Here is a 21,503-nt window from a genome sequence, read left to right as displayed (position 1 = left end):
CAGTTTTATGTCACACTTACTTGGCTCAATAACCTTTTTTTTTAGCATATTGGAACTGCACAAAAGGTAGAGGTTTTATGATGGCATTTCCATACACGAATACGATGCGCTTTTGCCATATTCATCTCCTCTATTATTCACTTTTATTCCTCTTTTCCTTGCCTCCCTCCCCATCCCTGAGACTCCTTTAGTTTCAGGATTTAATAAGTATTCACTGTAACTAACTCATTCTACTATAAACTGGAGGTTAATGCTTAGTATTCATAGTCAAAGCTGCTTCTATAGAGGGCTAATCTGAGTGGGCAGAGGTCCTTCTGCCTCCACAGAAGTCATTTTGTTTAAAAAATTGCAAGTTAAATGTAGGAGTAACTCAACCAGAAATGCAGGGAATTCTGAGTTGAAGGACAGAAAAAGAGTAAAAAGGTAGCTGCTGGAAGATGAATCCAACAGAGAGGTTAAAACAGAATGAGATGAGAAACCCCACTTTGGTGAGGCTGGGAAGAGAGTTTTGAGGGTCAGGATATGAATGGGAATGGGTGGAATGTGTTCAGGGTACTGTACTGGAAAATGCTCTTCTTCCACCCCGATCCTTGGGAAAATCTCCAAAATCCTTAAGTATTTTGTATGAGCAGATTTGGTGTTGGTACCAAGAAACAGGATGAACACAGCATCAAAAGCAAAGATGAGTAGTCAGGTAGGACCAGCATGGAGCCGTGACTACTTGTCCACACCGATGCAGCCACTTTGGAATCGTAGTAAAGTTTCATTGTGCCGATCTTACAAAATGGTGATTTGAATGGTAGGTTTACAACCCAAAGAATTTATGTAAGGTTGGTGCACAGGGATGTTGAAAGCATTTTCATGAGAAAAGCAATGGGGACAGGAATAAAAACTCTGCGTTCATTAACATGAATGAATCTCAAAAACATGTTTTAGCAACAGAAAACAACTCATAAAATAATATTACTCTGTGTCTGTAAATGACAAAAGCAGGCAAAACTAAGTCACAGGCAGTTATTTAGAGACACATAGATGCATGCAGATACATATGTGATAAACATTCAGAGCAAAACAAGGAAAGTATTAGTACAAAATATATGACAGTGGCTTTCTGGGGGTGAGAGGAATGTTATCAAGGATGAGTATATACCAGCCACTGTATATGCTCCACTTCAACATGTGGATAATAGAAATACAGGCATTTGCTTCATTGGTTTTCTTCCAATTGCAAACAGATGTTACCAGACTCCTTTGTAAATATAAGTTGTTTCACAATTTTAAAATAAAGCATTTTTAATGAACTACCACTATGACAGAGTAAGGAAATCATTGTAACCAGTCACAGCCAGAACCTTGAATGTTAACACTCGTACAGTGCAGATGATAAAAGGTCCTGAGCTCACATGAACCATCAGCTTAAAGGACATGTTAAAAGTATTATTGACAAAGCACAGGGACAAATAGCCAAACGAATGGAAACACATGAACTATGAACCAAAGGCTGAGGGGCCCCCAACTGGATCAGGCCCTCTGAATAGGTGAGACAGTTGATTGGCTTGATCTGTTTGGGAGGCATCTAGGCAGTGGTACCAGGTCCTGGGCTCATTGCATGGCTGTTTGAAACCTGGGACTTATGCAGGGACGCTTGGCTCAGTCTGGGAGGAAGGGACTGGACCTGCCTGGACTGAGTCTACCAGGTTGATCTCAGTCCTCGGGGGAGGCTTTGCCCTGGAGGAGGTGGGAATGGGGGGTGGGCTGGGGGAAAGGGGAGGGGACAGGAAGGGGAAGAACAAGGGAATCTGTGGCTGTTATGTAGAACTGAATGGTATTGTAAAATAAAATTAAATTAAATTTTAAAAAAAGAAGTGTATAATTATAAAGTAAAATTTTTGCAGAGAAAAAAAAGTATTATTGACTTGCATTCTAGACTTCAAAAACAGGAACGCTCTTGAAGCATACATAAAAGGTTGATGAAAATTGACCAATGAACTCCCAGCAGCTAGGACTGAATGCGCAAGGCCTGCACAAGATCCAGCAGCCAACATCCCAGTATGAATGATGGAGGGGCTAAGGAAGTCTCACCCCTTGCTGGGGAACTATTGGCAACTGATGGCTGCTAGGGGAGGTAAAGATGATTTACTCCGGGGACATGGAACCTGAGACACTGCCCACGTTCCATTAGATGGTTCCTCGCCCATGCACACACAGATGGCAGTAAGTGGACTCAGTGGTTTGGGTTTTGTTTTTTTCTAACAAACAGTACATGGAGTTAGAAAGCAAAAGTAACAACAATGGGGAGGCATTAGAGAAAAGGGAATGATATCAAAACGCTATATATAACATAATATCTATCATATATGTTATATCTATGGGTATGTATGTATATATAAAATTTTAAAACAATTAAAAAAACTGACCACATATTAGGCCATAAGCAAATTCCTAACAAGTACTGAAATCTTGATGCATATAAACAATGATTGTTGACAAGTCATGGATTACAATTCACTAAATTGGTGTAATTGAGTACCTTAAATGTGTAAGAGAGGATATTTCCACTCAGTCTGTAGAAATCTTTTCCATCCCCACTGAACACTTTCCGGCATTGACCACCAAAACTTTTGGTGTTGATGACTCTGTTCCTAAACTGGTCAGTGAGCACATTGTAACTGTGAGGAGAAGAGAAGGGAGACAGAGGCAGGGGTGAGGAGGGTGGCAATTAAAAACCAGAACTAGTACTTGTTGGGGGGGGGGGGGATGAGCAAAGCCTTCTAAAAATCAGTCACTAAAATCCTCTACAGTGTCACACCTGAGAAGCTGTACAAACAGAAGCAACACCCTAATGCCCGCCGTGCATTAGCCAGCTCCTCCTGATGGCGGGAGAGCTAACACCAGCAGTAAAGGAAATCCAACATCCTGTCAGCCTGAGAACGTATTTGGGAAGCACGGGCCTGTTGTATCTATGGCAACAGCTGCTTCAGAATTGATTCTATAGATAAAGCCAATACAATTAAGGTTACTGGGGAGCAGCGATTGCTTTCCACCCGGAGTTCCCAGCTGATTCTCTTAGCATGCTGAAGAGTATTCCTTAAAGTAACTCTGCCCTGTTTTTCTGTTAATAACCTTGAAGCTGTTGTAGGGAAATTCACACTGATTTTTCTAAGATTATTTTAGAAAATAGAAGCCTAGAATTGACTTAATCCTAATTTTTTAAAAGAAAGCTTCCCTTTCGTTTTCAACTATTGTCCCTCTCTCTTCTCTCTTCTCTCTTCCTTCCTCCTCCTCTTCTTCCTCTCTCTTACTCTCTATTTCTTTGTTTCTCCCTCCTCCTCCTCCTTTCCCCCCATCTCTGTTTCTCTCTCCTTCTTCTTTTCCTCCTCCTAGAGTGACCAACTGTCCAGATTTCCCTGGAGAAGAGGGGTTTCCCTTGACCTAAGACTTTCAGCACTACATCCTGGTGTATCTGGAACAAGAGCAGACTCTGTATCTTACTACATGAATCTATAGGTATTCGGCTATGAATTTTTTAATTGGAGCGGGATTTGGCAAAGATGTCTGAGCTGTTGGGTAACTTATTGTTAGACTCACCAAGCCATAAAACAGAACAAAAGTAAAAACTGCAACCTTACCCATTACCAGTAAGTTCTATGTTGGGAGGCGGTTTATCAATGTCACAGGAAGGTCTGCTGTCTGCATCCTCACATCTGTCTTCATCAGCACCATCTTCCTCACAGTCAGAATCCCCATTGCAAACCAATGATTTGCTGATGCACTGACCTGCACAGGAGAGAAGTTCTCATAAAATACGGAAGGAGGAGGAGGAGGGAAAGACAGTGGCTGGGACTACTCCAGTACTGCGCTGATAGACTAATGTGGGTCCCAGACAAACCTGCAGATTGTCTAGAAAAGAACTAGTGATGGTTCTGATCTCCATTTTTGAAACACACAGAACTGATTTTTACCTTCTCCAGGTGCAAATTGAAAATAGACCTGAACTCAAAAGTCCAGAGTCAAACCCATAATCATCGAGCATTTTTATCTACTTCCTCCAAGTTTCACACAATGCTATTTACTGGTAAAAACAGATTGATGTCCTACTCCTTGACCTTTTTATTTTGTTTCTGTAGTTGTTAACCTAGATGTCAGACTTGTTCTTTTCTTGGTGATTAAGGTTTTTTTAGAGCAAAGAAAATCGATCAAGGGGCTGGAGAGATGGCTCAGCAGTTAAGAGCACTGACTGTTCCTCCAGAGGATCCGAGTTCAATTCCTGACACCCACATGGCAGCTCACAACTCCAGTTGCAACTCCAGTTCCAGGGGATGGCACACCCTAGCAAAACACCAATGCAAATAAAATAAAAATTAATAAATTAAAAAAAGAAACTAGATCAAATGGTTGAAATTCAGCATCTACTCTGTAGAAGACTTGCTGGTGTTGAGAAACAAATATGTATGTATGGTATGATAATTGCCAGACTTTTCGTATGCTGTATAATCTGCTAGTAAAGCCTATGAAAACAGGAACCATTATAAATCAGCAACATCATCGTTGTGAAAACTCAGAATACTGGGAAAGCATCAGTGAGTATCAGATGACCTTGGCTATGTCTTTCTCCCCAGCATCATCCCAGCCTTGTGGTGGTATTGCGTTCCCCCAAAATATTGTGCACCCTAATAAACTTATCTGGGGTCAGAGACAGAACAGCCACTAGATACAAAGGCTAGAAAATGGTGGCACTCACACCTTTAATCCTAGCATTTCAGAGGTAGAAATCCCTCTGGATCTCTGTGAGTTCAAGGCCACATTGGAAACAGCCAGGCATAGTGACACACGCCTTTAATCCCAAAATCGAGCCTTTAATCCCAGGGAGTGGTGATAGAAAGGAAAGATATATAAGGCGTGAAGACCAGAAACAAGCAACATTTGACTGGTTAAGCATTTGGCTGGTTAAGCTTTCAGGCTTCTAGCAGCACAGTTCAGCTGAGAGCCATTCAGATATGAGGACACAGAGGCTTCCAGTCTGAGGAAACAAGACCAGCTGAGAAGTTGGCCAGGTGAGGTTAACTGTGGCTTGTTCTGTCTCTCTGACCATCCAGCATTTCATCCCAATAATTGGCCCCGGGTTTGATTTTATTAATAAGACTCTCACGCTACACAGCCTTTTCCTTATCAGTCTTCCTATGCCTTCTGCATATTGGACCATTTGCATGAATGCAGGTCATATCAGTGACCTAACACATCATTCTCTTTGTCTAGAAGCATATTCTCTAATCCTCTCTCTGATGTGCTTTTTAAATATCAAATTAAACATTATCCCTTTTTGAAAACTATCCTTATCCCGCAGACTGTGAAGGTCATTCTTCGTCTATTTCTTCAAAGGATGCTTTGTGCACAGAAATTTTTTACAGTACAGCATATAGCTCATTCTATGTATCACTCAAGGCAACACAGCAAACATCTGTTGAGAGTCTGTTATGTTCCAGGCATTCCTCATGAGAAAATAAACAAAATAGAGCTTATGTCTACAAAACTTCAGAGAGATATACAGGTCACCAATTTGGATTACGGAGAGTGTAAGATAGACAGTGAGCACAGAGAAGTGATTTGTTGGTTAATTCTCTCTCCTGAGGGATTAGCAAAGGCTTCCCAAAGCAGCTATCACCTGATTTGAGTTTTCAAAATAAAACAGGAGCTTTACAAGTGTTATTTAAGAGCAACTATAGCCTTTGATGCTCTCAGTCCTAAATGAAACTATCTTTATCAAAGCCCTCTCCTCAATGCCCAGGGATCTATGCCGAAGACTAAGTGAAAAGATTATAGGAGTTAGATATGATAAATGATCCCAAGCAAATATCATTTTTCAGGTAGAAAACTGTACATATGTACATATGACAACATGCACAAGACCTGCATAAGTTCAGGTCAAACAGGGTCCCAACACTGAGAAGGGAAAGTGGACACAGGGTCCCACTCCTACCAAGAAGCTATTTACAACTTATACCCACTTGCAAAGGGAAAACCATCTTTCTCCAGTGGAGTGGTACTGGGTAGACCAACCACACTCCAGGACAGGCCTCATTTTCAGGGTAGCTGGCCAACACAAAAAGGACTCCATGATTTCCTGAGTGCTTTCTGTTGTTATGGTTTTGTGGGCTTTATCTTTTTTAGGTTATTTTTTTCTTTTTATTTTTTTTGACAGAGTGAGAAAGAACATGAAATTGGGTGGAAGGGGAAGTGGGGGATGATCTGAGAGGACTTGGGGAAGGGGAAAGAATATAATCTAAGTATATTGCACAAAAAAAATTTTAAATAATAGTAAAAGAAAAATCTAACACGCTGATTCTCTAGCTACTAATCTGTCCAAAAAACTCCAATATGTTGCAGCGTGGTGGCACACACTCTTAAGCCCAGCACATCGGAGGCAGAGACAGGAGGATCCCTCAGTTCAAGGACAGCCTAGCATACAGAGTAAGTTCCAGAATAATCAGGACTACATAGAGAAAACCTGTCTCAGGGAAAAAACAAAAACAAAAGCAAAAAAACTTCAATACATTGGTTTTTGTTGAGTGTAGTGGTTCACACCTGTAACCTCAGCACTGGGGAGGTGGACCATCAGAAGTTCAAAACCGTTCTCTGCTACATAGGGAGTTGAATGTCAGGCTCATCTACAAGATACCATGTCCCCGCCCCACTCCCCACCTCCCACTCCCCCACCCCCGCAAAAAAAAAAAAGAAAAAAAAAGAAAAGGAAAGAAGAAATTAGTTGAGGCTGTTGATAGCTATAATTCTATCAACACACCAAAGAATGCCCATTCCTTTATAACCAGATGTCTCTCTTACTTCTGGATTGATGATATCTAAGTGTGTGATTTATCTGATAATGCAATTAGTATACTAACAAAAATCTTGCTTATACTTGGGGAAAATTCATTTGGAGGCCAATATAAATTCAAACAAATATGTATGGAGCAAGTTAACAAATAACACTTGAACTACAGTCGGCATGCTGAGCCCAGAGAAGACAACTTACCAGAAAAACACCTAAAACGTTCTCCACAGCCATGCTGAGCCCATGGAAGACAACTTACCAGAGAAACACCTAAAACGTTCTCCGCAGCCCTCTTCAACTGGACAGCCTAGATCGGGGTTGCAGGATTGTGTTTCAAAAGCACTTCCCACACATGGGTGGCCTCCATACTGCCCATAAACAGCAACTGATCGCCATCGGGTCTGGAAACAAAGCAGAAGTTTGTAAGTTAGTTATCCCATTTCCTTGAGTAATAAAATCTAAGAATTAATTCAACTTGAGAAATACTGTCTAGGAACATGTTCTGGTGTGGTACAGGAGTAGAATCCACAAAATCAATGAGCCTGCAGGTTCAATGACAGTTAGATTGCTATTTACACGGAGCTTCAAACTATATATTTACTTTCACTGTTGAGTGAGGGGGAAAAAGTCCTGATGATTCTTTTGAAAAGTGACTTGAAAGAGTAAATACATTACAATACAATACGATCAAAATTTTGGCCAGAGCTATATTCTGAGAGTTAAGCACTAAATGTTTAAGACTAATGAAATGCATTTTGTTAGAGGAAAGGGCAGAGAAGGTTACAGGGAGAAGAGTGAAGATGAGATGAAGTTAGCAGAACAGTGGTGGTGCACACGTTTAAACCTCAGGAGGCAGAGGCAGGCGGATCTTTGTGAAACCATGTCTGGAGGGTGGCAGGATAAAACCTTAATAAGCATGGTAGGTGACTGACTGGAGTTGGGCCTTCCAGGAAAAAAAAAAATGAGACAAGAATGGAAAAAGAACCCCGAAAGACATGTACTGATATGAAGGCCACGTATACACAATGAGTATGAGCAATTCAAATGTTAAGGGATGTTAACAATGGGATTTTACTAGCTGATGGAGAGTTGAGCTCTGATAGGGAAATGCATCAAAATGGGGCCTCTTTTAGAAAAGAAGAAAATGGAAGAAGTTACTGTGCTGAGTGGGAAATTCATAAGTAGTCCTAAAATGCACTTGGTCCACATCAAATAGGGAGCCCTGTATCTAATGCTTAAACACACTGAAGATATGAACCACCTTTCCTCTCTGCTCCTGGTCTCCTACACTTGTGCCTTGTGCTCTCTAGTTTGATGTCAGCTTGCACAAGCTAGAGTTATCCGAAGGGAGGGAGCCTCAGTTGAGAAAAATGTCTCCATAATTTCCAGCTGTGGGGCGTTTTCTTAATTAGTTATTGATGGAGGAGGTCCCAGGCAATTGTAGGTGGAGCCATCCCTGTGCTTGTGGTCCTGGGTTCTATAAGAAAGCAGGCGGAGCAGGTCAACAAGAAGCATTCTTCCATGGCCTCTACATCAGCTCCAGCCTCTAGGTACCTGCCCTGCTTGAGTTCCTGCCCTCACTGCTTTTGATGATGAATTATTATATGGAACTGTGAATGTAATAAACTCTGTCCTCCCTAAGCTGATTTTAATTATGGTGTTTCACAGCAATATTAACCCTAACAAAAATAACCCTTCTCTATTAATAAAAAGAAGACCATCTCATTTTGAGAGGAATTAAACCTTGAGTGACAATCAGCTGGGAAGATTAAGCACACAAACCAATTTTAAATGTACTCCTCCATCTTGCATTGGGTTGGAAATGGGTACCACGTGGGACAAGTGGTCACACTGTGTAATTTGGACTATGAGTGAGCTTTCATGAGTCTCAGCCTGGCATTGGCACCTTGCATTGCAGTTAACAGCAGAGCTGTAAGAAATAGGACCAGTAAAGTTTCTGGATATGCTTTTAGTCTCTCTTTTTAACTGACAAAGACTTGCCACATACGTAGCTTATCGGTGTGCCCTTTTCTGGGTTCTGAATACAGATGGTGTACTTTGCACCGGAATCTTTGCCCTTCTTCATGTTGGCAGCCGGGCCCTAAAGGCTGCCCATTCTCCACAGACTCATTTTCACCTCTCTGATTCTAATCCTCTGGTCCTTTTTCATTTTCACCTGTCTCTTTCTGAATAAAAATTGCGTTTCATCAACTGGGATATATCCATTGCACAATGACCTTCATCAAAGAAAAAATACTTATATGACAAACACACTCATCTGTCTTTCTACTTAGAAGTCATTTTGGGGGGGTTTAAATTATAAAAATGATTTGTGTGCTCGCTGTTTCTTTTAATTTGGCCTTGTTATTCATGTGTTTTTCCCCCTCTGGAAGCAGCCATCTTCTATTATGTTTGCTAGATGTCAAATTTTTCATTTGTGTAACTTGTTTTGAAAATAGCACTCATATAAATAATAAAAGAATGCTTCATTTTTAAAAAATGATGACCAAATGGCATGGTTTATGTCAATAAACTCAGCACTTTGGAAGCTGAAGCAGGAGGATTTTGCCATGAGTTCCAGGACAGCCTGGGCTACTGAGTAAGGTTTTGTTTCAAAAAAAAAAAAAAAAAAAAAAAAAAAAAAAAAAAAAAAAAAAAAATGATGGCTTGGAGAAGGCTCAATGCCAGAGTGCTCGCCTAGCAGTCCCAAGAGTTGGGCTTGATCATAAGTGCATCAAAGGAAATAGATGGAGAAAATGATGTCGAAGATGCTTCAAGACAAAAATCATCTTCTGTGATAGGGTTTTGTTATTTATGCACAATCTTAGACAAAAGACCAAGAAGTGATAGTTCTGTTATCCTCTGCATATGTTGTGGCTGTGTGTGTGAGCTTGGTGTTTTTGTGAGACTCCTAACAGTGGGAGCAAATGTATCTCTGACTCTTTTGCCTGCTCTTGAGACTCATTTCCTCCTATTGGGTTGCCTTGTCCACCACTGTGTCTTATTTTTGTCGTGTTTGGTTGTTGGCTCTTGAAGGCCTGCTCTTTTCTGAAGGGAAATGGAGGGAGAGGGTGTCTGAGAGAGAAAGGTGGAAGGGAGCTGGGAGGAGTGATGGGGGGGAACTACGGTAGAGATGGATTGTATGGTAGAAGAATATATTTTCAATAAAAAATTACTTTAAAGAATGATGATAATGATATTTAAAAACTATACACAGTATTGAAAATACATTACTCATGAATGAAATTCTCAGAAAATAATAATGAGTGTTAAAATAAATAAAATAAAGACCATAAGCATACAGAGAGAAAGTGTGCTGGAAGACTAAATAGCAAAACGGTGGTAGATTTGTTTCTTCTAAACAACAAAATTATGAGTGCTGTTTTCTTTCATTACACATTTCTGTATCCTCATCAATGAATGTTTTATAAAGAAAAACACATTTTTAGAAGTATTGTCAAGGGTCAAGTCAACCATTTTATTTTATATTATTACTTAGGAAATAAATATAAAACATTGCAGATGCTTGATTTATTCAGTCAGTCTCTATCTGTGAAGTAAAATGAAGCGTCAGCTTCACTGTTTACTGGTTGAAATGGGAGGAAAAGTTAAAACTTGTGAACAAAACACAGATTTTGAACTTTCTTCTATGTCATTCTTGTCTGGTTAATAAAGAATTACTGAGTTTCAGCCTGTGTTTAAAAATAAAAAGTCAAGAAAAATATAGACATCACAGCATAACAGTATTGTAAACAAGTTCTCATTTCTTCCTGGAAAATTCCACAAAAATAAGTTTCAAAATACATTATCACTAATTGATGAACATTCAAAAGTTGATTCTGTTGTGGTTATACCTTCACGTAACAATAACCAAGTCAAAAGTCCTGTCGGAGCCTACCTGTGTCCTGGTACAGCCATCACATTCTGACCAAGGGCCAAAGGAGTCCCACTGGCAGTGGACTGGAGACGAAGCTCTGTCATGGCACCAGATTGTCGATCATAAATCAGGTGGGGAGAGAAGCAAGAAATTACAAAGAATAGACAAGAACAGTCAAAAGTCATCAAAGGCACCTCTCCGTGAGAGGTCGTGATCACCTGTCATCTAGCCTTCCCTCCCCATTATGGGAGGAGGAAGGTAGAGGCAGGAGGATCAGAAGTTCAAGGTCATGCTCAGCTGTACAATGAGTTTGAGACAGCCTGAGCTACATGAGATCCTGTCTCAAAAAACAGACAACAACAAAAATGTGCTTTAAGACGAGGAATGTATATATGAAAATGTCACCTTAAAGCACATTTTATGTAATTATTATATGTTGGTTAAAAAGAGGAAATACTTCCAAAAATTTTAAGAGGTATTAAAAGTATCCTAAAAGTATATGAAAATGGGAGAGGGTCACCTCTTTTTACTATAGATTAATTTTTCTTAAATATCTATTTTGTACAAAGTACTGCTAGCATAGAAGGCTGTAAGGATAGGAACACAGAAATTTCTAATCATCATATACTGTACCTAATGTGATAAATTTCATAACAATGTTTATCCTGGCTATTTTTTATGTAAACTTGACACAAGCTAGAGTCATCAGAGAGGAGGGAGCCTTAATTGAAAAAATGCTTCCATAAATGGATGAGGCTGTAGGCCAACCTGGAGAGCATTTTCTTAGTTAGTGATTGATGGGAGAAGGAGAGCCCAGCCCATTGTGGGTAGTGCCATTCCTGGTCTTGTAGCCCTAGGTTCTATAAGGAAGCAGGCTGAACAAGCCATGATGAGCAAGCCAGTAAGCAGCACTCTTATGCCCTCTGCATCAGCTTCTGCCTCCAGATTCTGCCCTGCTTGAGTTCCTGTTTTGACTTCCTTCGATAAACTGTGATGTGGAAACATAAGCTGAATAAACTCTTTCCTCTCCAAGTTGTTTTGGTCATGGTGTTTCATCACATCAGTAGTAACCCTAACCAAGACAATGTTTACATAAAATTTATCATGGGAATATAAATAAAGGAGTAGTCAAAATTAAGAGAGTAGGTGAAAGTATTTGGGAGGAAGGTATTGGGCCTTTGAAGAAACTCAACAATGACTTGAAGCTATCCAGAAACTTGAGAGACAAGCTCTAAGAACACTAGAAAAATGCTATCGAAGACTATGTGACAGCAATTTAAATGTCCTCCATATTCACTCAGGCCCCTTCTTAACTACATACACAGGTAAAAAACTGAGTTTAAGTAATGCCACGCTGATCAAGCATATGTGGGTGGTAGAGCTGCTCTCAAATAATGCTAAACCCTGGCTGTGGAGAAAGACACCTGGGTGAGTCCTCAAAGGTCAAGGAAGACTTAGGAAAAGATCATGGAACCAGGACTCTGGATTTGTCGACTCATAGCACATTACTGGGCTGGGAGACTTCTTGCGTCCAGGTGATTCTTGAATCCTAGAGCTGTCAGGTGATCCTAAAAACAATGAATCCCATTCTGTAGTGTGCATTGAAAGAACCTTGGTAACCTGTTTACACATGGTACCAGTGAGCCAAATGTCTGAATCTTTTGATCCTTAAATGGCCCTCTGAATGTATTGTTGCTTGCCTACCTGTGCCCCAGGAAGAAACAGGCCTTCCCCAAAGATGGAGGCACGGTATGGATACTCTGTAGCCTCCCCCAACCACCACCACCCCATCGTCTCCCTCATTACTCTGCACAGAACCCTTAGAGCACGTATGTTCTTAGCCTCAGGACCTTGGTCACCAGTGGACTCTACATGCTATCTCATCCTTTTGTGTCCCTGGGTCTTGCACAGCTCCTGACACTTATTCTAATAGTTCCACCAAGTGAACTGACCTATTTCCATCAATCCAACAGTATGAATAAACACAAGGGAATGGGTAAATTGTGCTGGCTTTTATCCAGCCTTCAGGAACCAATAAAACTATTTTCTTTTTTAAAAAAAAAAAAAAAAAAAAAAAAAAAAAAAAAAAAAAAAAAAAACTGTTGACCTTTAAAATCTGGAGAATGTTTATCAAGGACTAAATTTAAAGATCTAATATTGCTCTGAATCCTCTGAGCTCTCTGAATTAAGGTAAAACCCTGGAACTGGCACCAAAAACCATGAGGTATTTTTGTCCTTGTTTCTTCCTTAAAGGGAAAAAAATAAAATAAGAATAAAAGTATAGTTATTATATTTTCTAAAAACGTGGAAAGATGAGATGCATAAACACATCCAATGTGCTACATAAAAGTTAAACCATTCAGAAGAATTTACTATTTTTTACATTTTTAAAATTTTCATACAAAATCTGAAATATTCTTACCTTGAGAAGATTTGAAACTCTGCCATAAATCCCACCAAAATGAGTAAGTGTGTTGTCTAGGATAGAAAACAATGCAATATTACTTTAGCTTTCATTTCCTTATTGAGTTAAAAATGAATACATCCACTGAAGTATGGATTTTTGGATTGGGAGAATATGAGTGGAAGAACTGTATAAAAAGATAAATGACTTTTCTTTTTGAAATTGTGTTTTAAATAGAAGCTTGAAGGTTCTTCAAAAAAAAAAAACAACTTAAAAATAGAACTACCATATGATTTTGCAATCCCAATGTAATGAAATCAGTACGCCAAGAAAGATATCTGCATTCCCATATTTATTGCAGTATTAGTCACGATAGCTAAAACAAGAAATGTAAGGGTGTCCACCATTGGATGAAAGAATTAAGAAAAAGGTATTAAGAGGAGACAAGTAGTGTAGCTCATCGGTGCTTAAGTAATTTGCATGAGACTGTACTTGACCCTCAGTATAGCAGGGGAGGGGGAGGCGAAGAGAAGAAAACACACACCATGGAATACCACTGAGCCTTAAACGAGAAAAACCTCCTGTTTGCAACAACACATGTGAACTTAGATGGTATTGTGTTAAATAAGATAAGCCAAGCACAAAAAGAGAAATACTACAGGATAAAATTAATTTATAGGTGTTACCTAAAAATGCTGAACTCTGGGAAGTAAAATGGAGAATGAACAAAGACTGCAGGGTCCCTAACCCCAGCTGATACACCTATGGCATCCTCTTCACTAAGGCTCTCAGAACATGCTTGAAGAAGTGGTGGAAAGATTGAAGAGACTGGAGAGGAGTACAACACCTGCTGTAAGATAGTGTGTTCTAGACAAGACAGGAGAGCTGGACCTGAGAAATCTCACGACTATTGTTGCCTAAAGATCCACATGCTAACATGGCTGAGGAGTCTCCCAAGGCCCTAACTCTGGATGAAGAGCAACAGACAATCAATGGCTTCTGAGAGATGGAGAATCAATTTCTACAGGAATGAACCTATGCGTTATCTAATCCCGAGTGGTCAGCACTGAACACATATACACAAGAGGAACATGAAATGGATCCAGCAGGTTTTAGTGCATGAGTGCGTGTGCGTGTGCGTGTGCATGTGTGTGTGTGTGAGAGAGAGAGAGAGAGAGAAAGAGAGAGAGAGAGAGAGAGAGAGAGAGATGCTGCAAAGTGCCGATTTGTAGATGCATAAGGGACAGAGGAAAACAAGTAGGACCTTGTAACTGAAAAGATAGCTAGACATCAGTATCTAGAAAGGCTAGTGGAATAGTATGAAAAAAAAACACATAACATCGGGAGGACCATTCACAGGGGATGCTAGACTGTAGAAATGGAGAAAGGGAACTAAGCACCAACATTTATTCAGTGACTCCTTCTGGCCACAGATGTCATGTGGCCAGCGGCCACAGCCTTGATGTCCCCCTACAAAGAACTGCATCTTGCACTGGGAGCTAAAATGAGCCTTTCCTTGAGCTGCTTTCATCAGAGTAATTTTAAACAGAAAACCAGGACAGTCCCTAAAATGGGAGCCATTTGTCTTCCTGCCCTTTAGAAAGAGAATAATGCACATGAAAACAGAACAGTCCTGGGCACAGGCTGACTATAAATAATTGGTTTAGAGTTTGCCATGTTGAAAAATAGGGAATGAACTGGGTCTGTGACACTCAGCTAGACCTACAGTTCTTTTTTCTTGTTTTTTCATCCATGAATGAACACTAGCTTTCCCTGGTTCCACTACTATGCTCCAGCTGACGTGCTAATCTGAGACATCACTGTGCCTGACATGGGCCATCCTCTTATTTCACTGATTCTGGGGTGAGCTCAGACCAAGGGGGCAAGATACATAACTGTCCTGTAACTAGCTAAGAGGGAAGCTCCTTGACTCTGAACCCTTCTTCAATAGCTCAGCCCCAAGTTACCACCTATTCAAGTGACACTGAGAGAACCAAGGGGAATTATGGAGCCGTTCTCCCAAGTTGAGCTGACATGGATGGAGAAGGAGGTCAGAGATCATTCCTCCTTAAAATACCAGACTTAGAGATCACTTTTGCTATTGTATAGCTCCAGACTTTCCCATGTCTCCCTTGTTGGAAACATGTCACACAAGCATGCCTTTCAGGTTTATGCTAAGAATGTAAACATCTACTTTGAAATACAAGCAGAAATTCTGCATGCATCTTGGAGTGAAATGGTTGCTTCATTTGTTGACATCCTATCAGCCAATTAAAAGAAAAAAATGTATTTATTATCACGACATTAAAATGTCATAAATTAATGACTATGAAACACATTTTAAGCATAAAACAATTATTAAGATGTCTCACCATAAAAAAAGAAAGAAAATTGATTGACAGTTAATCCCAATACTGGGGAAAACAGGTTAGCTAGATGACTTTAGCAAGCATACCATATTCCTTTTTGAACCAACAAGTGTTCTAAGTTGTTAAATAAACCTACAAAGCACAGTAAAATAAATACCAGAATATTGTACTGTAAATCTAAGTTTGTAAATTTCCTTGCTGTTGTAGCATTGTAGCCTTAAACATATCAACTTTGTAATTTGTGTTTAACTATTTAATTCAAAGGTTACCAAAGATCTACATCTTGGTCCTGCTCCAGCCTCACTAGTGAGCATGGATTTTGTAAAACAAGTGAACAGGACAGTGACTGTGGGGAAACCTCACAGCAGACAGAGTGGCAGAATTGTTCCTCCAGTATGATAATGCAATGTTTTTATTTTAAATATCCTATCTGCAATGATAAAATTGGGTCTGGGAAGATGACTCAATTGGTAATGCACCTGCTGTGCAAGTCAAAGGATCTACATTTGATTCCCAGCATCCGTAGGAGACATGTAGGTCCTTGGTCAGCAGCATCCATAGGAGCTATGCAGGTCCTTCTTCGCCAGCATCCATAGGAGGCATGTGGGTCCTTGGTCTATAGCATCCATAAGAGGCATGTAGGTTCTTGGTCCCCAGCATCTATAGGAGGCATGTGGGTCTGTGTGCTCACAGATAAGTACTAGGGAAACCAGGAATGTTATTCACATGGGGTTGTCTCTTCAATGACAGACATATAACCTGTGTTCTACCCAGAAGGCTGGGCATAGATGTGATGAATAGCCTAGTAACCTCTGCATTTATCTGGATGGCCAGGCTACACTGGCTCCTTCTGACCTTTATCTTGAGCCTGTTTATCTCAGTCAATCTACATAACTATTCTCCCCTAGACTGTAACCATGAGCACTGTTTTCCTTGAGCCTGCTTCCTTAGGTGATTTATAGGACCTATCTTTATGGGAGAAGTCGCTTATACTTAGTGGAATCATGTCTTAAGCACACAGGGTTGTGTTATACTAGGAAACTTTTTTCCAAATTGTGCTGTGCTTAAATATGTCTGAAAATAAACGTGTCAGACTCTCAAAGTTTGAACGAACATCAGCTACTGAGTTGTGTTGAATCGTAGTCCCTTCTTGCCTCCCCTGGATTGGCATTCTGATGGCCGTGGTGTTTGTAGACACTCTCTCCACCCCACCTCATGCATTCGCTCGCGCGTGCGCGCGCGCGTGTGTGTGTGTGTGTGTGTGTGTGTGTGTGTGTGTGTGTGTGTGCGCGCGCGCGCACAAGCATCACATAAAAGGGCAAGCACAGCAATAGATGCCTATGATCCCAGCACTGGGGAGGAAGAGACAGGAGGATGCCTGGGTTTGCTAATCAGCCAGTCTAGTCATACTAGTGAGTTTCAGTTTCAATGAGAAATTTTATCTCAAAAAAAAGGAAGAAAGAAGAGAAAAGAGGAGAAAGAACAAAAAGAAGGCAATGGGAATGAGGAAGATACCTGTGGAATGCACACATACATGTGAACACACAAATTATAATAGCAATTCCAACTTGCATTCCTATCCTAGAATTCCATTCTATAATAACAATTTCTATCGTTGGTCTTTTGCGTATATTAACTTTTTAAAGATATTTGATTGTTTTATGTTGGTCCAACATGTGTGTATGATTAAACTCATCGCTTCACTCCATGTACTTACATTGTTTACCCACGAAGTCCTTTTTCATTCGAGATTTTGAATTCTAATTTTCCAAAGCTACAAAGTCAGTTTTCTATAAAAAAGCTCTTATATCATCCAATCAAGACCTCACTACGTGGCCTAAAATTAAACAAACAATCAGACTGAAGAAAACAGCCTTAGAAGTGACAATGATCCTATTGTGTTCCTTTATTGCTTTCTCGAGACTTCCACACACACTGCCTTCAATTCTTTTTCCCCAGCTCTTTCTGACTGATTCACTTTGGCTGAACTATTAAAATCTATTTAGATAAGGGTGTTTTTTAAAGTCACCCCCAGACCTTCTCACTATCCTTCGCTTCATCTGATTTCTTTCAGTTAAGTATGACCTTCCCCTTTGAGATGCCTTTAAGTAAGTCAGAAATTATCTTACCTTCATGCTGGGGAAACATTCAGGACAGACGAGAACAAGAAAATTTCATCTGTAAGGACAGATGAGCTTTCGTCTCCCCACAGCCTCTCCCGCTCTGGATTATTTTTCCACTCATTTATAGAGTCAGCTGCACTGAGATTCAGCTCCTACCCCAGCTAGATTCTCCAGGGACGTAGAGAGCCTGCCTCTGTACTTGATCTGTGCCTTGAAGCCAGATGCATTTTGTCAGTTACAAAGACCCTTGCTGCAGCCAGCTGGGACTGTTTGGGAGTTACAGATATGTTTCTGGGAAATGTATCTGCTAATCGGGGAAGACAGTAAATGTCCTCAGTTCAGCATTGAAGTGATTTCCAAGCAAAGGAGACCCTGTAAAACAAGGGCTAAACCTCTTTACTTTTTTAATCTACTAAACTGAGCACATGTTTTCACAATTCTCTTAAAGGGATTTATAAAGCAGGCTTTGAGATTGCTTTGTGTAAGAAGAGTTCTTTGTCCATTTTCTGTTTTTGTAGCAAAACACTTGGGACTTGGACCTTTAAAATATAGAAGTATTTGGCTCATAGTTCTGAAAACTAGGAAGGCCAAGAGCACGGTGCTGGAATCCATTTAACATCTGGTAAGAGCTTGTCTTTATGCATCATGACACGAAAGAGGTTATCACATGATGAAACATAGTAAATGTGGAAGCACAAGTCTCTCTTCCATGTCATACAAAACCAGTAATGCTAAAAATAGGAGCCTCATTCTCACAACCTCATCTAATCTTTAGAGGGCTTACCTCAAAATATTACTAGTGAATGATGGATACTAAATTTTCAATACAGGAATTTGGGATGATGAATTTAAACCATAATAGATCTGGATATAGTTCTGCCTGCCAAAAGTAAATGGAATGTTCTAGCATGGAATTTTTCTGGAAACAAAATAGAGCATAACAGTGCCACACATACATCCGTTTGTCTTTAGCTTCCACGAATTAATCACAGGAAGTATTTGGGGGTCACCGTTTGTGCTTAGAAATCAAAGGATAAGGAGTCCATTCTCTTCTTCCACCTTGTGGGATCTGAGATTCGAACTCAGATTTTCAGGCTTGGTAGCAAGCCCCTTCACCCACTGAGCCATCCTGATGGTCAGTTTTCAGTTTATTTGTTTTTTTTATTTTTAAGGGTTATTTTTATTTCACGTGCATGAGTATTTGCAGGCATGTATGTATGGGTACCATGTGCATGCCTGGTACCCTCAAAGGTCAGAAGGGGCATTGGGTTTCCTTGAACTGGAGTTATGGATGGCTGTGAGTCACCATGTGGGTGATGGAAACTGAATCCAGGTCCTCTTCAAGAGCAGCCAATGCTCTTTATTGCTGAGCCATCTCTCCAGCCCTGACTCACCTTTTTAAAGAAGAAGACTTGTAAAATGTGTCTGCACAATCTCAGCAGTGATATGGAACTCGCCACTCCCTTTGTAATGGTCCCTGAGGGAGCTGTAAATATACTTAGGCTCTGGCAGCATCTGAGGCAGAAGAGAAGAAAAAGGAAATGTTACACCTTTGAGTTGGGATTCAGAAGAGCAGACAGACCTAACAGAACCATGTGAAAACACTTAGCAGCTACACAGAGGGTGGAATTCTGGGAAGGAAAAGTGCATTATCTCATTGAAGGGATAAATATTCCTCCCATGTCTTTAGCTTGGTGATAGGTGAATCTGCCTTCCTAAGCCAAGTGATTGATCAGTCCAACCATAATGTTAGGTGTCCATCCAGGCCACAGATTCCATTCTCTTGACCAGAAGGAAATGGTTTTCCCCTAATGGACCTTTAACACTACTGTAACAATGTCACATGAGTGTTTATCTGTTCCAACAGGAATTCCAGTGGGGAAACCATTAGGACAAGAGCTTTAAATATAGATGGGGTCTACGCTGTGGGCAGATTGGCTGCCAGCATAAGTTGGGTGGACTTTTTCAAAGGTCAGTGGAAATTCATGCATGGAAAAGTCTTAAGGAAGACCTGAAACTGAGAGTCAAGATGAGTCAAATGGTGGTGATGTGTACATGCAGGGGAAGGAATTGGAAGCATAACTTGGAATTTTTCAGTTTTTTAAAAAAAAAAAAGACAGTAAAAGCCTCATTTAAGGAGATAGACAAAACGTCTAGAAAAATTCTCGGGCCTTAGTGATTAAACGGGATTTCAAGTCTGACTGTGAGAAATGCAATAATTTAAGAAGCTAAATGAGGAAGGAAATAGAGATTCAAAGAGGAAGAGGTGATTTTTAAAGAGGGATATTTGTGGTCTGGGAGAGCATCCAGAATATTCCTGCAAGTGGGGGGGTGTCTTTGGGAAGACCAAGGTCACCCCAGTTATGTAAGTGAGCTACTCGTGTAGAAAAAACACAGCTGGAGTCTGATCATACTTAGGCATAAACCACAAGAAACATCCCATTTGGGGAGCAAGAAACATTTTTTTAAAAGGGAGCGAGAAAGAGAGGTTATGAAAATGATTAACGGGAGGAAGCAATGCTATCAGCCATTTCGGGGAACTTCAAGGAGATGAGGCCAATGGGCAATGAGAAATGGTGGTCAGAAAGAAGGGGTGCTAAGGGAACACCAAGCCAACCACAAAAGCACACTTGTTGGTAAACTTAGGGTAGCATTTTCCAATCTTTTTGCCACATAATTCTAGTACTGCAGGACACTTCCAGAAAGCAAAAAAAGAGAACCTTAATTTGTAGCTAAATACAACTGTACATATATAAAATAGAGCTGAGTTAGGAAGCTTCCAAGATCCTGACTTCAGGGGCCTGATGATATGATGCTTCCTTCTCTGGAGAAGCATCCTCAGGTTGAATGGGAAATGTTCAGCAGCAACCTTGGCCTGTAGGGAATGCCAGCTGGTCCTGCCCTGGTCATGACTGTTGAAAATGTCTCCTAGTGCCAAATGTCCCGTGTGGCAAAATGCCCAACACATCCCTTAATTGAGAATCATGGCTCTATTCTCAATTATATATATTCCCAGCAAATGCCCAGGTTCATATCCATGGGACATTGTAAAGTATGTATTCTGAAAGTCTTGACAGAAAGCAATACTTTCACTGAACTTCTTTAGCCCAGAACTCCCCAAGTTCATTCAACATCCCCCATATGCCTGTTTCTAACGACATTAGTGTGAGAGCATTTTTGGTAAATAGCATCTGAACCAAGATGAATCAGTAAAAGGGGAAAGCAGGTTTCTGCCTGACTGGGGAGGGCGTCAGCAAGAGCACATGCCCTCCTCATCTCTATGACCCAGAAGCCCTCCATCTCTACTCAGTTCCCTGGAATCTGACAAGACCCTCTACTTCTGGGGAAACTTTTAGGCTACTCATGATATCAGGACACAGTTTGTTCCATAACACTTACCTACATGGAGTGGGAGGGAGGGGGTAGTTCTATTTGAGGGAAATGATTTGGCATGCCTATTTAAGTTACTAGCTATTTTATTGAATTGGGAACAAAACTGGAATAATTCAATTCCAATAGACTCAGCTGCCTCTGGGAGTTGAGAAGAACAAGCTTACTTGGCAAGAGTAAAAGCCTCCTTTTCTCCTTCGCACTGAAACTGATAGGTCAGAATTGATCTAGCCGGGAATTCGAACAAAGAAGCAATAGCATCCTCTAGTGGCATGACGCTCCAGGCTCTACATCAGGACAACCGCATCCGGCTCTGGAGTTGAACCACTCAGGAGCCAGCGAATCTACCTAAGCTCCCCAGGCAGGAGCTTGTTAAGCTAATAAGTACTCCAGGTGGTATCTTTTCCCCAGTAAAGTGCCACTGTGTGAATAGTTTGAGAACGAAAACCGACTGCCAGGCAAGGCTTTATCCAAAGGAAGTTTTCAGCGAAATGATGGTTTTTAAGTGCTT

The 21,503-nt window shown here is 40.5% G+C and overlaps 1 protein-coding gene across 1 annotated transcript in view; it reads right to left on the bottom strand.

Annotated features, from left to right (window-relative positions):
* Nucleotides 1–17,812, bottom strand: part of C7 (complement C7) — a 62,798-nt gene extending 44,986 nt beyond the window's left edge. Inside the window, 6 exon segments of the mRNA XM_028875583.2 lie at nt 2,531–2,669; nt 3,630–3,777; nt 7,089–7,230; nt 10,728–10,803; nt 13,129–13,184; nt 17,609–17,812. Of these exon segments, the coding sequence (XP_028731416.1) occupies nt 2,531–2,669; nt 3,630–3,777; nt 7,089–7,230; nt 10,728–10,803; nt 13,129–13,184; nt 17,609–17,614 (567 nt within the window). The 5' untranslated portion in view covers nt 17,615–17,812.
* Nucleotides 17,813–21,503: the final 3,691 nt, after the last annotated feature.

Source organism: Peromyscus leucopus, chromosome 11 (genome assembly GCF_004664715.2).
Source record: "Peromyscus leucopus breed LL Stock chromosome 11, UCI_PerLeu_2.1, whole genome shotgun sequence".
Lineage (NCBI taxonomy): Eukaryota > Metazoa > Chordata > Mammalia > Rodentia > Cricetidae > Peromyscus > Peromyscus leucopus.
This window is presented reverse-complemented; position numbering and strand designations above follow the sequence as displayed.